Below are 17,715 nucleotides of genomic sequence, written 5' to 3'. Positions count from 1 at the left end.
CCAATTAAAACTAGTACACAGATGTTCATAGTCTTGTTCAGAATATCCAAAGTAAAAACAACTCAAATGTCCATCAATTGATGACTAGATAAACAAAATGTGGTCTACCCACACTGTGAATACCATGCCATGAGAAGAAATGAAGTAGTGCCACACGCTGCAACACCAATAAACCTTGACAACACTATGTTAGGTGAAAGAAGTCACACACAAGAGGCCTCTTATCATATAAGCCGTTTATATGAAATGTACAGAACAGGCAGCAGAAAGCAGATTTGTGGTTGCCTGGGGGTGAGATGAGGTGTGAATGAAGAGTGACTGCTGACGGATACACACGGTTTCCTTTGGGGAGACGAAATGTTCTGGAATTAGATAATTTGATGGTTGCACAGCCTTGTAAATACAGTAAAAACCACTGAATTGTACACTTTGAAAGGGTGAATTTTATGGTATATGGATGATATCTCCATTTTTTAAAAAGCTAAAAAGAAAAAAATCCCTCAAAACAGAAATGCTGGTATGCGGCTGTGTTCCTCAAACTTTAAAACACACAAAACCCACCCAGGGTGATTATTAAGCTATGAATTCCTGGGCTTCCCTGACACCGCCATAAAAATTACAGCCCAAGAGACTCAGTGCAGAATCCAGTAGCCTGCATTTAACAGGTACACCAGGGGCTGCTGAGGTAGGTTATTAGCCAGGAAGCATGTTTCTCAAAACACAGGTATAATGAAAAGAAATTGTAATAATTTAGAATTGGAAGAGCTGGCTTCACATTCATTCTGGTTCTGCTCCTTCCTGGTTGTGTGACCTTAGTCAAGTCACATAACTAGAGTTTCCCTGACTAGAAAATGTAAAGAAGAACATATTCCTCCAAAGAGACAGTGTGCATAAAGTGTCTAGTAGGGTACATGGCACAAATTGGTGATTCCTAACTGGATGCCAATGCCATTCAACAAACATTGTCAATGACTAGAATATGAAAGGCCTGGTACAAGGAGATGGTAATTAATACAACAGAGTTTTAAAATAATCCCTTAATTTTGCAAAATATGAGATAGACTTGTGAAACCAAACATCAGTATCCACAAACCATTTAAATGAGCATATTATTTTCTATAACCCTGGAAAAGTAAAATGGGGATTCTATCAGGAAAAACAAAAACAACATGTATTCAGGCATTTGATGATGATAAAGAATTTCTAAAGGCTACCTAAGTAATAAAAGTGATACTTGTATTGTACTTTCTTTATTTTAATTCGTATTCCCCTCCTCCCCTCCCCACGCAGAATGTACGAAATGTAAGGTTTCCATGCCTTAAGCTTCTCTCACAAGCCCCAAGCATCTCTCCCGTCCCCAGGGCAGATGGAAAATACCCTGTAAGAACACACTTCATGAACCAGTGCGGCCTGTTACCTTCAGGTCACGGTGGATAATAGGAGTTTTGCACTGGTGCAGACGGGCAACGGCTTCGCAGGTGTCGCAAAATATCTGGAGCACTTCATTCTCAGTAAAACCTGTCTGTAGGCGCTGATTCATCAAGTTGACCACCTGGCCTCCTGTGAGGGGACACAGAGCAAGGGAGAGGTTAGAAACACTCAGACTCACCACTCACCCACGACAGTGAATGGCTGTCCACAGAGAAGCAACCCGGCCCAAGGTAACAGAGCTGATCACTGGCTGAGCCAGGACTGAAACCCAAGTATCTTGGTTCCCAGGCCCAGATTTGTCTTCTTACGATCCAGTACTTCTTCTAATGCATCAAAAACGGTTTATTTTATAAAGCACTCCAGACGTGAGCTGCCTTCATGACATCTTCAAGATTAGTATAAGTGACAATTTGGCCCCTCTATGGACAAGTTGGTCTACTGTTCCCATTTGTATGAGACGAGGCCCCAGGTTCAACCTGTCATATCTTTTAGTAAGAATCAGACTACACAACAGACTCCAAGAGCAGGAAGAAGACAGCTTTAGAGTCTGTGCTTTAGAAATGGCTTGGTCTCTCTGGCTTCACTAAGCTACTTGCTGCCAAGAATGTAGAAATGCTACCCCAACATTTAATCTCCAGGACAGTAAAACTGATGACCTCACTTACAAAATTATCCAGATGCCTGGACGCTCCTACTGCCACGTCTCTGAACATTTTACCACCCAAAAGGGAATGGACAGGAGGAAACAAATGGTCAAGTTCAAATTTGGTAGTATTTTATAAACTCAAAGAGTTCTTACAGGACAGGCTGAAATTATTGGTCAACATCACATTCCGAGGGTTAACAACATATTTAACTTATGAACAGTATCTTTAAAGGCAAGGAAAATGTCAGTGGAAGTAAGGATGATTATAAAACAGGGTACCAAACAGTGAGACAGTGACCCAAGCCGGTAAGTGGCAGCTGCTTATGCCAAAAAAAAAGTCAAACTTCCAGACTGGTTATATGAAATGCAGTCAAATCTGAATCAATTCATGCTACAGTCCAGATTTCCTGAGATAAATGTGGCTTGAAACTCCAAGCTTTCAACTACTTAACTCTACTGTTAACAGCAGCATCGTTTGAATGGAGCCTTACCGGCAATTACAGCTTGCAGGCAAGGAGAGGAAAGGTCACTTCCTTTAGATGACAAGGATTACTTCCCACCACCTCCCCTCCCCAACACAAGGCGGTGTGGGTGGAGAAGAGAACACAGGAGGGAGGGAGTTGAGAGGCTGAATCGTTTCTTTAGTCCATCTGGAGTTGGGTCTTTATTATGTGCCTTCATCGCTGTCTTAAAGCATCACAAATAACACATTCATTCTCCCCCTCATACATTCTCATTCATATACAAGGACCAAACCTTCCTAAATCTAACAAAAAGGGAGTTTTGTATTATCCACCACTCAAATTGTTTGCCACCCTAAGAATAACCAAGACGTGAGAGCACGCTCTGTATCTATTAGCCTCACAGTTTCCACATCTTTAAAACCACAACAACATACATTAGGGCACAGTGCACATTAACTAAAATGACCTCCATGCCCTTGACAATCAAAGTTCCAGAGCCCTGGGAGCTTAAGGTATGGGCCATATACTCACCCCTACAGAAGTCCATCAGAATGAGCACTTCCCATACATCACCACTGCTCACACTGTTGATACTGGAGTCAATGTAACCCACAATGTTCTTGTGCCCCGACAGGTCTCTCTGTAAAGAAGGGTGGAGAAATATAGTAACTGTTTACAGACACCAATCGAGACACAATGAGCCAGTCAGTTCCATTAGCACAGATCATTTAAATACAAAGAGGGTGTGCCTGGGTGGCTCAGTTGGTTCAGCATCCAGCTCTTTGTTTGGGCTCAGGTCATGNCTCCCCCCCCCCCCCCTCACCTGCCTTTCCCCTGTATTCTCTCTCTCTCCCCCCCTTAAAATAAATAAGCTTAAAAAAATAAAAATAAATAAATACAAAGAGATGACCATAACTGCAATGAGAGGTAGGACTAAAGAAGAGGGTCAAGAGCAGGTTTCCTGTGGTCTCTGAGATTCATGGCCAGATCTTTAGTAATGATTCTACAATCCTAAACCACAGCACTCTCTTGAACGATGTTCTAGAACCAGATGCACACAGGCTCTTACTTGCTCACTCCATCACTGCTCCACATAAACCAGCAAAGATGCCCATCTCCAGAAGTATTGCAGAGAATCTAAGCTGAGTCCGACAGTATGAATTACTTAAGTGTGTAATTAAGTCAGAAAAATGAAACTGGTGGGGTTTTTTTTTCCTGGTTGTAGGTATACAAGTGAATTTAACATGACTTTTAAATTGTTTGTACTTTTTTCCCCCTTTAGGAAATCTGTGAGAAGAATAAGTGCTTTAGAAAGTTTTGAACAGACTACAATGGCATCCAGACCTAAACATTTTGCTCATAATGAAGCCATTCAAACCAACCAAATGGACTATAAGATGGTCATGTTTCCAGCTCTCCTGCTGGAATTGCATATGGTCTCTCAGGGCTGCTTGTGGGATTCACTTAGTCATCAAATGTTTACTGAGCACTTCCTATGCGTGAGGCCCCATTCAGGCATTAGAAGTTGTCTCACACCTTGATATAGTTATTTTAACATCCACAGAGGCAAATCTTTAATGATGACGTTTAAAATCAAATGTCATCAAGAACTAAGATGGGGAAAGAAAAAGTGCACAGGCTGGGGAAAGAAAAGGACTGGTACAAATACAAGGTAAAATTTTTAAAAACTAGTTTTAATAAATTGTTTTACTTTGTTTTAAAAAATTCAGAAGGAGGGGAGTGGAAAAAGAAGTGGTTCTATGAGTCACCATACAAACATGGCACTTTAGACCATAAAAACAGTAACTACCACCACATTAGCCAGAGATTTGGTTGCTTAGAGCGATAGTCTCTTTTAATCTGAAATTATATACCAAGACAAGAAGAAATCTCCTAGTATCAAATGAATATACCTGAACTCTGAGCATCAAAGTTAAAACTCATTAGAACTTTCCACTGAGTGAAGGAGTAAGAATGACTGTTGCCTCAGAAAGGTAGACAAACACAGAAATGTGACCACTGGAACTAACAGTGGGAAGTCACTGGAGCCCTATGCAAGGACACTTTCAGAGAAAGGATGGGATGGGGGTGGTGGGGAGAGCAGAAATGGACTTGCAAAGAGTTGAGCACACAGAGCTGGCGACTACAGATTAGTCTTCTGGAACACTTCGTGCTTCAGAGGAAGAGCATGGAGAGAAGGAATTCTTAGGACAGAGGGGAAGTGAGCATGGGAGAGTGGAAGCAGCCAGGAGCAGAAACCTTTAGCATACAGGAGAGGACAAAGGATAAGTGCAGGAAGGGGCGGAGACTGAGAGCAGTGTTAAAGGGACTGGTCTTAGAAGAACAGGAAGGAATCAAGGATGGATATGCTCTCCAGCACATACAGCTGGAGAAAAGGGAATTTCAGTGAGTTCCAATCTATTGTGATGAGAGAAATAAAAGGCTTAGAGCAACTACTTTGGATAAGAGACAAGGGCAATGATGAAGCAGAAAAGCAGTCTCTTGACTTCAAGTTTCTCCACAATAGAAAATGACTGCAGGGTTCATGTCACAAGGCCTGTTCTTCCTGCTGCTTTTCAGTCTCAACACCAACTCTTCAAAAACTTGATTTCATTTACACAGTCCAGGAAGTAGGAAGAACCAGAGAGAAGTTCTTGAAGCCAAAATAGAGCAGAAGATCATGTTCTCCAAATGCTCACAGGAGGAATGAAAAACTAATGTTTCCACATTAGTAATTCATCTACATTTAACTGTTTGAAAAAGAATCAGCAATGTTACCTCTGATCTGTCTCACACCAAGAGGACGGAAAAACTCAGGAAGGAAAAAAAGCATTTGGTAGAGCCAAGAGGAGGTCAAGAGCTATTAGAGGACCCAAACTGGAAAATTAACATCTGCAGATGGCATCCTAGAACAGCTGCCAAGCTGTCTGCTGATCAGTTCAAGCCCAGATTCCTGTTCATTTGTCTTCTGCAGAGTTCCCGAGATATGTCCAAGCAGAAAAGATCTCCTCTTTGGAGGGAGACCATGGAACTCACTTTTAATGACGTGATGATACAGCAGCCTCTCAGATTTTACAGTAAAACCTCACTAGTCTGTAACTGATAGAGAAGATCAATTTGAATGGATGTGAAATGCAGAAAAGGTCAAGAGAAAATCTTACCACAGAGGACACAATGCTCAGTTCTCCATATTAATAGGCCATTGGAGGCCCAAGACTCCCTGGCTTTCATTAAAAGCCCAGTCCCAGGCTTGGAGAACAGAAATGAACATAGAGGAATGGGATGAAACCCACATGGTATTGGAGCTCAAGGACTCAGTTAAAGACAGGATATAGGGAAGATGCCTTGATGCCCTTGGCTACAATTATTATTTGAGATGTTGAGGTAAAAGTCTATATGATGAATCTAAGTCAAAACCTGATTTTCAGGGGAGTCAGAAATGTTCAGTTAAATTATAGATCAGATCAGTTTATATTTCACAATTTAATCAGTGATAAGTCTAAGGAGTTTGATTTGTCATTTTAATAATTTTATTTATTTATTTATTTATTTATTGTTTTTTGAGAGAGAGGGACAAAGAATGGGCCAGGGAGGGGCAGAGAGACAGGAAGACACAGAATCTGAAACAGGTGCCAGGCTCTGAGCTGTCAGCACAGAGCCCAACGGAGGGCTCGAACTCCTAAACTATGAGATCATGATCTGAGCTGAAGCAGAACACTTGACCAACTGAGCCACCCAGACACCCCTTGAGTTGTCATTTTAAACTTTATTTTTAAATTAACATATAGGGAGTGCCTGGGAGGCTCAGTTGGTTAAGTGTCTGACTCTTGATTTTGACTCAAGTCATGATCTCGTGGTTTGCAGAGTTGAGCCCTGTGTCAGGCTCTGTGCTGACAGATTCTTGTTCTCCCTCTCTCTCTGCCCCTCCCTGACTTACTCATACTCTCTCTCAAAATAAATAAACAAACTTTATAAAGATGAAAAGAACGGGAAAAAAATACGTGCAAATCATACACACGATAAGAATCCAGTATCCAGGCTATGTAAAGAACACTTAAAACTCAACAAGAAAAAGACAACACAATGTAAAAATTGGTAAAGGAAGTGAATGGACATTTCTCCAAAGAGCATATACAAATGGCTGATAAGCACATGAAAAGATGCTCAACGCCATTAATCACTTGGAAAATGCCAATCAAAACCGTAACGAGGTATCATTCCACAACCATGAGGATGGCTATAATTAAAAACAGAAACAATAAAAATGTTGCCAAAGATGTGGAGAATGAAAGAATGGAATCTTCATACATTGCTGGTAGAATATAAAATAGTGCAGCTTCTGGGGAAGGAAAATGGTTTGGTATTTTCTCAAAATGGAGAGTTACCACTTGACCCAGCAATTTTACTTCTGTGTGTATACCCAAGGGCCATGACATCACATTCACACAAAAATTTGTACACAAATGTCCTTAGTAGCATAATACCAAGAAGTGGAAACAACCCAAATGCCCATCAGGATAAACAAAATGTGGTATAAGTACAAAATGGAATAAGATGTAGCCAAAGTAGCTTAAATATACCCATTTCCATTGACATGTTTTTTTAGTTGCATCACCATTTTGGGTACTCCCACATACATGTTTTGCTTTGTCTATATCTTTTTTACAAGGATATAGACAGGAAAATGAATGGAATACTCCAGGTGTGGTCTGACTCCTGCAGAGTAGACCAGCACTATCACCTACTATTAAGTTTATTAGTGTAGCTAAAAAATGGTATTTTTTTTCTTTTAGCAGCCACATTACACTACATATTCATATTGAGTTAACTGACCACTACAATACTTGAGTCTTTTTCCACTTATGCTGCTTTAAATCTCTGCCTTCCCAGAAGTATGCTTATAAAGTTGTTAAAATAAAATAAAAATCGAAGTGTTTGACCTTGCCTTGTTATTTCATCTCATTAGAATCACTCCATTGCTCCAATTCATAAGGATCATTTTAGATCCTGATTCTATTACCCTGTGTAGTTGTTACATCTTTCAACTTTATATTAGGTACATAATTGATAAGTATGTCTTCTATTTCTTTAATCAAGTTCTTTGTTAAATGTAAAATAACATAAAGCTAATGGTAAGCCGCAGGGCTTTTTTCTTATGAAGTTTTCTCCAGATTAATATAAAATCATTGGTCAGAAAACATTATACACAGTAGCTATTACTGTGTATAGTATAGGCATCCAGCCTAGACCCTCCAACTTGCTCACAGATCTCTGGTGAGTGTTCTTACCCAAATGATACAATCTATAGACTCTGGACCTAGTGCACAATCCTGAGCTTCCTATCCAGAAACCTTCCCAAAGAAACCATGATGCTGATATGACATGGCATGCTCTTAATCCAATCTGTAGGCTCTTTGGATCCCTGCATACTTATCCAAGTGACTACAAAATAACTTAAAATTTTACTTCAAAAATAAGTAATATATTAACATTATAATATATAGAAGGAAATTTCTACTCCAATACTCATCCCCAATAAGGAACCCTCACCGTTTCTTTCCCTTCCTCCCTTTTACCCTCCCTCTTTCTCTCTCTCCTTCCCTCCCATCCTTTCAGTGTTTTGCTCAGGCAAATACAAACAGTATGTATTATGTATATAAGTACACACACACACACCTTTTCATACACAAAAAATAGCATCAAAGCATCTTTTTAAATAATATGTTCCAGATTCTTGTCCCCCATCTATATCAATGTCCCTATTGTGTACACTCCACCTTCCTGCCTTTTCGGAATATGGAAACAGTTTCCTGCCTCAAATCTTCTGATATCTCTTCTGCTGAAAGCAAGTCTTCAAACATGACTGGTGGCACCTCAGTGTCCTCACTATCAAGCTCACTGCAGATGTAACCCATCTGGGCCAAGGAGATGTGAACACAGAACAGCACTTGATACATCTTGAGCTAGAGATCTTATCCCTTTAAGTCTGAGAAGAATTAATCTTTTCCTGCCATTAGGCAAAGGAATCTGAAGCCCAAAACCCAACTTCCAACTGTTCATCAGAAATCAAAATCCCTTTGGTTCCACCAGGGCACACATCCCAGATGTACCCAAGGATTCATACCACACTCTGGTAATGGTACACAGCATCTGTCAAAATAAAGCGTCTCTAGTAAAACCACTGATCATTCTTGAGTTTGGGTGGGATGTGGATGCACATCCTCACTTTGGGGTAAATGCAGACAGGACTCTGCTTCTTTGATCCCTAACACATAAGCTTTAGCATGTTACAGAGCACACTATCCCTTCCAATTCCTTTAACAATTCTGACAACATCTGAGAGAAGAAGGGCTAGGGTATGGCCTCTGTTGCACAGAAGTCTGAGCCTGGAGGGTTAAAGACATCATGCAGGGCTTTTGATTAAAATGGTGGGAAAAAAATTTTAAGTAAGTTGAATACTTCTGTCTTTGTTTCCTTCCAAAGCCATACTAAATGATGTAATGAGTTTGGTTTTTTTTTTTTTAAAGCATAAACAGAAGACTTCCATTTCTGGGAAAATGGAATAGATGTGCTTTTGCGTATTCTTCCTTCTAAAAACAACTAAATATTCTAGATACTAGTATATATTTTAAAAAGCATAACAAGAAGGGTCTGAAATGTGGACAGAAAGCAGACTGACTAGAACCTAAGGAATGAGATGATGGTGAGCTGTCTGTTATCTTTTCGTCCCATACATTCTAGACTAGAAACTGAAGAAGCCATCTAGCTAAAAACAAAGGGAGTAGACCCCTCCCCCCAAAAAACCCCAAAAACCAACCCAGTAAAAGCTTGCTCTCTCTAGGCAAACCCAGGAAAGGGGTAGCCTGGTAAGAGAGAAAATTGTAGCCACTAACTACTCCAGCCAAAAACCACAGAAGAAACTACAGGCCCTACCCCTGATGTGCCAGCAAAAGCCAAGTGCAGAGCCTAGACTTCAATCTTCACAGAAACACACTATATACATATATAACATTAATATACAAAAAACATATATATAAGTACATGTATAATAGATATATAATATATACATATGTAATATATGTATAATGTATATATAACATATACAATGTATAGCTAATATATAACAAATTTATTAAATTAAATATTTAAAAGTTATATAAAGAAATGGCTGACAAATATAGGAAAAGATGTTCAACATCACTAAGCATCAGGAAAATGCAAATCAAATCACAAGGAGAGACCATTTCATGCCTATTAGGATGCTATCATTAAACAAACAAAAAATAACAAGTGCTGGCAAGAATGTGGAGATATTAGAACCCTTGTGCACTGTTGGTAGGAATGTAAATTGGTATAGCCACTATGGAAAACAGAAAATTAAACACAGAATTACCATATTACCCAGCAATCCCATTTCTTGGTATAAATCCAAAAGAATTAAAAACAGGACCTTGAAGAGATAGTTGCACACCCATGTTCCTTGCAACATTATTCACAATAACCAAGGGGTAGAAGCAACCTAAACATCCATCGATAGATAAATGGCTAAGGAAAATGTGACATATACATAGAGTGGGATGTGGCTCAATCTTAAAAAAGAGAGAAATCTTATCATTTCTACAATATGGATGAACCTTGAGAATATTATAGTAAGTGAAATAAGCTAGTCACAGAAGGACAAACTGTATGAGTCCACTTACATGAAGTATATAAACAGCTAAGCTCATAAAAGATAAAACTAGAATGGTAGTTGTCAGGAGCTGGTGGGGAGGAGAAACGAGGAATTGCTATTCAATGGCATAAAGTTTCAGTTTTACGAGATAAATAAGTTCTACAGATCTGCTGCGTAACACTGTGCCAAATGTTAATACTATACACTTAACAATGGAAGTGTATAGGCACCTGGCACCTAGTGGCTCAGCCAGGTAAGCGTCCAACTCTGGATTTTGGCTCAGATCATACGTTTGATTGAGCCTCGCATCAGTGCTGAACCAGTTTAGGATTTTCTCTCCTCTCTCTCTGCTCCTCTCTCTGACTCACACACACATGCTTGTTCTCTTGCTCTCTCAAAATAAACAAACATTTAAAAAAATGGTTAAGATGGTAAATTTTAAGTTGTGTGGTTTTGACCACAATAAAAAATATTTTTAAAAGTTAGAGTAAAATTAAAATAAAATAAAAATTTAAATATTGGCTTACAAATTAAAAGGTCTTCAAAACTGAAATAATAATTGCTTAGTTGATAATCTATGAAATATATCCAAATGAGTTGAAAATTTATACCCACACAAAATGTGCACACAGATGTTTATAACAGCTTTATTCACAATTGCTAAAACTTGGAAGCAACCAAGATGTTCTTCAATAGGCCAATGGATAAACTGTGAAATCCATACAATGGAATATTATTCTGCTCTACAAAGAAATGAGCTATCAAATCATGAAAAGACATGGAAGAACCCTAAATGCATACTAGGTGAAAGAAGCCAACCTGTTAAGGTTACATACTGAATGAGTCCAACTATATGACGTTCTGAAAAAGGCAAAAAGTAAGAGGGTAGTAAAATAAAAATCAGTGGTTATTAGGGGTTGGGAGATTTGGCAGGATAAATAGGCAGAGCACAGGGGATGTCTGGAGCAGTGAAATGTCCCATATGATACTATAATGGTAGATACATGCTATATATTTGTCAAAACCCAGAATACAATTCCGAACTCAATGTACAATACCAAGAGTAAACCTTAATATAAACTATGGACTCTAGGTGATAATGATATGTCAGTTTGTCAACTCCCACCTCAAGTATCTAGAAAAAGAAGAAGAAAATAAACCTAGGGTGCCTGGGTTGCTCAGTCGGTTAAGCATCCGACTTCGGCTCAGGTCATAATCTTGTGGTTCTTGAGTTCGAGCCCAGCATCAGGCTCCGTGCTGACAGCTCAGAGCCTGGAGCCTGCTTCAGATCTGTGTTTCCCTCTCTTTCTGCCCCACCCTGACTCACACTCTCTCTCTCAAAACTAAATAAACATTAAATTAATTAATTAATTAATTAAACCCAAAGCAAGAAGAGAGAAATAATAAATATAAGAACAAAAATCAATGAAGTAAAAAATGAAAAAATTGAGAAATCAATAGAACAAATGGTTCTTTGAAAACATCAATTGGCAAACCTCTAGTAATACCAACAAAGAAAAAAAGAAATATAGGATAGAAATTATCAGTAACAAGAATGAATCAGGGGATATCACCACAGACCTGGCACACATCAATGTGATATCACATTGTGTTATCTTGTGATAACACAAGAATATCACTAAAAACTAACTTTACATAAATTTGACTTAACTTAAATGAAATGGACCAATTCCTTAAAAATATAAGCTATCACAACTTACCCAATATAAAATGGATAATCTAAATAGCCCCATAACTATTTTTTTGTTTGTTTTATGTTTGTTTGTTTTTATAATTTATTGTCCAGTTAGCTAACATATAGTGTGCTCTTGGCTTCGGGAGTAGATTCCTGTGACTCATCACTTACATACAACACCCACCACTCATCCTACCACTCAGCCCTCCTTAATGCCTATCACCCATTATTTCCCACCCCCACCAACCCTCAGTTTGTTCTTATTTAAGAGTCTCTTATGGTTTGTTTCCCTCTGTTTGTACCTTATTTTTCCTTCCCTTCCCCTATGGTCTTCTGTTAAGTTTCTCAAATTCCACATATGAATGAAAACTTATGATATCTTTCCCTGACTGACTTATTTCACTTAGCATAGTGCCTTTCAGTTCCATCTACATTGTTGCAAATGGCAAGATTTCACTCTTTTTCATCACAGAGCAGTATTCCACTGCATATATATACCACATCTTCTTTATCCATTCATCTGTTCATGGACATTTGTGAATAGCCCTATAACTATTAAGGAAACTGAATTTGTAACTTAATAACTCCCAAAAAAGAAATCCCCAAGCCCAGATGGTTTCACTGGAGAATTCAATAAAATGCTTAAGGAAGAACAAACACCAATTCTACAAAATCTCTCTTCCACAAAACAGAAGAGGAGGGTACATACACTTCCTAACTCATGTTATAAAGCCAGAATTTCCCTAATACCAAAACCAGAAAAGGCTGAATAAAATAAAAAGAACTGCACACCATTATCCCTCATGACAATATATGTAAAAATCCTAACCAAAATATTGACAAACAGAATTCAAAAATATATAAAAATAATTATAGACCATGACCAAGTGGAGATTATTGCAGGGATGTAAGGCTGGTTCAATATTTGAAAATCAGTCAATATAATGCACTATAATAAAGCTAAAGAAGAAAAATCAAAAGCATACCAATCGATGCAGAAAAAATATTTAACAAACTTCAACAACCATTCATGATATTTAAAAAAACTCTTAGAAAAATAGGAATAAAGGGAAACTTCCTCGAATTTATTTTAAATCTATTTTTAAAAACTACAGGGGCACCTGGGTGGCTCAGCTGGCTCAGTGTACGATTCTTGATTTCGGCTTAGGTCATGATCTCATGGTTCATGGGTTTGATCCCTGCATTGGGCTCTGTGCTGACAGCTCAGAGCCTCCATGGGATGCTTTCTCCTTCCCTTTCTCTTTGCTCCTCCCCCAGGCATGCATGTTCTCTCTCTCAAACCAAATAAACATTAACGAAAAAATTTTAGACATGGCTGGGTGGCTCAGTTGGTTAAGCGTCTGACTCTTGGTTTCAGCTCAGGTCATGATCTCACAGTTTTGGGAGTTCAAGTCCCCCATCAGGCTCTCTGCTGGCAGCATGGAGCCTGCTTGGGATTTTCCCTCTCTCTATGGCTCTCCCCCACTCACGCTGTCTCAAAATAAATAAACGTTAAAAAAATAATAATAAAGAAAAAAATTTTAAACTATAGCTAACCATACACTTAATGGTGAAAGTCTTCTTCCCACCTAAGATTCAGAAGAAGGCAAGGATATCCACTCACCATTATTACTCACCATAGTACTGCAAATTCTAGCCAATGCAATTAAGGCTAGAAAAGGCAATTAAAAGGATACAGATCAGAAAGGAAGAAATAAAACTGCCTCTCTTTGCAGATGACACAACAGTCTATACAGAAAATCCTAAGTAATCTAGAAAAAAATTCAAGAAGTAGTAAACAAGTTCAGCAAGGTTTAAGTATATAACACAAACACAGAAAAATCAGCTGGTTTTCTACATATTAGTAATAGACACATGGACACCAAAAAGAAAAATCGAATACCATTTATAACCGCTCAAAACAAAGCAAAAACCTATGTATAAGTTTAAGAACATGTACAAATACTACTTAATGCTGATGAAAAAAATATCAAAGATAAAAATAAGTGGAGAGATGCACCATGTTCATTTATTGGAAAACTACACAGAAAAGATGTCAATTCTCCCCAAATTCATATAAAGGTTTAATGGAATTCCTATCAAAATACTTGCAAGATATTTTGTAAATGGAGATTATTTTAAAATTTATATGAAAAGGCAAAATAACCAGAATAAGTAAAACAATTTTAGAAAAAAAAAAAAGGAGGGATAGACATATAGATTAATTGTACAGCATAAAGAAGGGTCTGGAGATGGGCTCTCACAAATATGCTCAACCAATTTCTGACAAACATATTCAATGGAGCAAAGACAGCCTTTTCCAAAAAGTGTGCTAGAGGAAATGGAGACTGTTAGGCAAAAAAAATAAACCTCAACCTAAGTCTCTCACCTTCCATAAAAATGGACTCAAAATGAATCACAGAAAATGTAAAATGTAAAACTATAAAACTTTCAGGGAAAAAAATAGGACAAAGTCTTCAGAACCAAGGGGTAGACAGAGTTCTTAGAAATGACACCAAAAACATGTTCCACAAAAAGAAAAACTGGTAAATTGCGCTTTATCAAAATTAAATACAAAACAAAACTAAACTAAACACAAAGGCCTTAAAAATGTTAAAGCCTGATAAATAAAATATTCAACAGGGTGGTTGGAATGTAAGGCTGAGGAAACCTGTCAGAATGTAGAGGGTGGAGAAAAGAATACAAATAAATGAAAAATAGAAGGGAGAATAAAAGAAAATTAGAAAATCAATTCAGGAAGAACCAACATCCAAATGACAGCAATTTCAGGCAAAAGGAAGACAGAAAAGGAAATCACCAAATGAGACAAACTAAGATTTCTCACAATGCAAGGATGGGAATCTCTAGATTTCATGGGAACATCATTTATTAATAAATAATAAGTGTACACAGCAAGGTATATCATCAAGATTTTCAGAACACTGTAAACAAAGGGGAAAATGATACATTTCTAGGGAGAAAAAAAGAGGACCCATACCCAAAGGGCCAAGATTAGAATGACTTAGGACTTCCTATATGCACAACAATGAAAGCTAAAATATGGTATAGTAATGCTTTCAAGAAATATCTAAATGAAATGATTTCTAAGCCAGAATTTTTTTTAAAACAAGATTTCACATGTGTGAGCATAAAATAAAGACCCTTCTAGACCTGCAAGGTCTCAAAAAATTTACCTACTATGCATAAGGAAGCTACCACAGGATAAGCTCCACCAAAATGAGGAAGTAAAACAAAAAACGAGTCAGGAAATCTAACAAAAAAGTGAGACAAAGGGAATGACTAAGAAATACCAAGATAAGACTGTAAATCAGGCCTAGAGAGCAACCAGTCCAGATTTCATGGAGTGAGAAGACAGATTTCTTCAAGAAGATAAAATGCGCAGAGCACATAAATGCACTTAAAAGTATTAAAAAAAAAAAAAAAAAGATTTTGACAACCCAGAGAGAGTTTGGGGTTAAACTGCTAAATGTACACAAAGACAGACAAAAAAAAAATTGGAAAAGATCATTAATTCTAGTGAAAGCAGAGTTATACAGAAAAGGAATAGCAATCCTGGTCCAAGAGAGGATTCTGCAAGAATAGTGTTTCCTTACATGTAAAAACTCATACTACTGTAACTAACCTACTGCCAAAACTTAACTGCTGTTGTAGCAGAACGGGAAATGAGAAGGACTGCAAGGTATTTGGGGAGAAGGGTATACAGGGGATGAAAGAGCTAAATATTTACTTTCTATACTATATAATACTTAAAAGGGAGGGAAAAAATCAGGAACTAGCAATATCAGCATGTTATTCAGAAACATATCAAATAAATCAACAAAAAGTGGTTGCCTCTGGAACCTTGAAATGGCAGAGGAATTGCTTGAAGTTTATAGTAACAAGCTTAGTTCACCTATTTGAGTATTTAAGTTTTGAAAAAAATATAAACTAAAAACAAGACAAAACAGACTCTTTCACAACTAATATATAGCTGAGCCAGATTTTGAACTCACATATTTGTGAGCTGGTAAGGGGTCTGTGTCTTCTTAGTTCCTCTATTCCAATGCCTGCCTAGCACAAAGCCAGCTCTCAAACATGTTTCTGAATGAGTGGGAGAAAGTTGAAGAATGGGATTACTTTCATAACACTAGAAAATGAATGAGAAGGGCACTCCAGGCAGAGGAAATAGCAGAAGCAAAGACAGGAAACGGAGTATGTGAGAGTTTAGCAAGGCAGGGACAAGGGGGAGGAGGGGCAAAGAGAAGCAGCCAGAAAACCCAGTGCTGCTGCAGGGAGATGCACTGAGGCTGGTCGTTTGGAGTCACGGGGCAGCAGGGTGGGGGCACAATGGTGTCTTGTGGACAGATCCACGTGGCCCTGAGTACGAACTTGGGCCTTGGGATTTTTTGCTTCGCAATGATGACAGCAACACTTATCTCTATCGGCAAAATGGTTTCTTCTCAACCATTAAAGGGCAACCCCAGAAGGGATGGACAGGACAAGCAAAGCCCGGTAGAATTCCTACGATGCCACCTTCACCCATTTTTTGAACCTCTTTCTCTTTATAAAAGCATTAAAATCCAGGGCATAAAGGAATCATCACCTCTAGGTGAATATATGCATCTGGTATTACCATTATTCATACATTCATTTCATCCACAGCTAACACTTGAACAACATGTGTTCAGACTGTGTAAATTCAGACATGGATTTTTTCCCCCCCTTAAATACAATAAAGTGTGTAAATGTATTGTCCTTATGATTTCCTTAATAACATTTTATTTTCTCTAGCTTACTTTATTGTAAGAATACAGTATATAATACATATAACATACAAATTATGAGTTAATTGACTGTTTATGTTATCATAAGACTTGCAGTCAACAGCAGGCTATTAGTTGTTAAGTTTCCAGTGATCAAAAGTAATGTGCAGATTTTCAACAATTCAGGGGTCAGCACCCCAGCCTCCTGTTATTCAAGAATTAACTATATATATGTCACTCAGTCTGCTGGAATGTAAAGCTCCTGATTTAAAATAAGTTACTTTCTGACAGCAAAATTACTTATAAGATTATGTATAAGCAATGTAAACAAAATTTTGTTTTGGTAAAGACAAAAGTACCGTGGAAGCAAAAAGAAATAAGACTATTTAAATGTTTTATATATAATATCAAACAGAAGTGAAAGTGAGAAACTAACTCCCACATACCCAGTGCTCTACTCGGATCAGTAACTCTTTGCCAATTTTGTTTCTCTTCTATATCAACTCATTAACTTCAAGACATCATCTTATTTCATCCATAAGTATTTCAGCATATATCTCTAACAAAAATGCACCTTCTTTAAACATAATATGAATTGTGAAAATGAAGTTTTTAAGACGTGAGGTATAATTAACATATAATAAAATGCACAGATCTTAAGGTGTTCAGCTGAGTTCTGACACTCATATGGCCCTGTGTAACCACTACCCATGACCCAGAAAGTTCCCACATGCCCCTTTCTAGAAAGTCAATTTCCCACACTCAGATTACCACTTTCTAATCTCTGTTACCATAGATCACTTTTGCCTGTTCTTGGACTTTTATATATGGGATCACAGAGTATGTGTGAGTAAGAGGTTTCTAGTGCAAAACAGGAGAAAACCATTCCAGGAGGAAAGAATTACAAGTATAAAATATAAATGTGTCAAAGGATACATTCAAGGAATGCTGAAAGCTCAAGAGGGATGAAAACCAGGTTGGGAACTGACAGAAGACAAGACTAGAAGAGGAGGCTCATTGGAGAACTAGGGTTTCTGGTTTAA

The 17,715-nt window shown here is 37.9% G+C and overlaps 1 protein-coding gene across 8 annotated transcripts in view; it reads right to left on the bottom strand.

Annotated features, from left to right (window-relative positions):
* Positions 1 to 17,715, bottom strand: part of AAK1 (AP2 associated kinase 1) — a 167,469-nt gene that overhangs the window by 71,335 nt on the left and 78,419 nt on the right. For all 8 annotated transcript variants that reach the window (XM_077766362.1, XM_077766365.1, XM_077766364.1 and 5 more), the window contains exons 4-5: positions 3,073 to 3,181; positions 1,418 to 1,560 (exon numbers count right to left, since the gene is read on the bottom strand). In XM_077766362.1, coding sequence (XP_077622488.1) covers positions 1,418 to 1,560; positions 3,073 to 3,181 — 252 coding nt within the window. The remainder of the gene's footprint in view (positions 1 to 1,417; positions 1,561 to 3,072; positions 3,182 to 17,715) is intronic.

This window comes from Crocuta crocuta, unplaced genomic scaffold, assembly GCF_008692635.1.
Source record: "Crocuta crocuta isolate KB4526 unplaced genomic scaffold, BGI_CrCroc_1.0 scaffold113, whole genome shotgun sequence".
In the NCBI taxonomy this organism is placed as follows: domain Eukaryota; kingdom Metazoa; phylum Chordata; class Mammalia; order Carnivora; family Hyaenidae; genus Crocuta; species Crocuta crocuta.
Note: the sequence above shows the minus strand (reverse complement) of the source record. Positions and strands in the feature narration are given on the sequence as shown.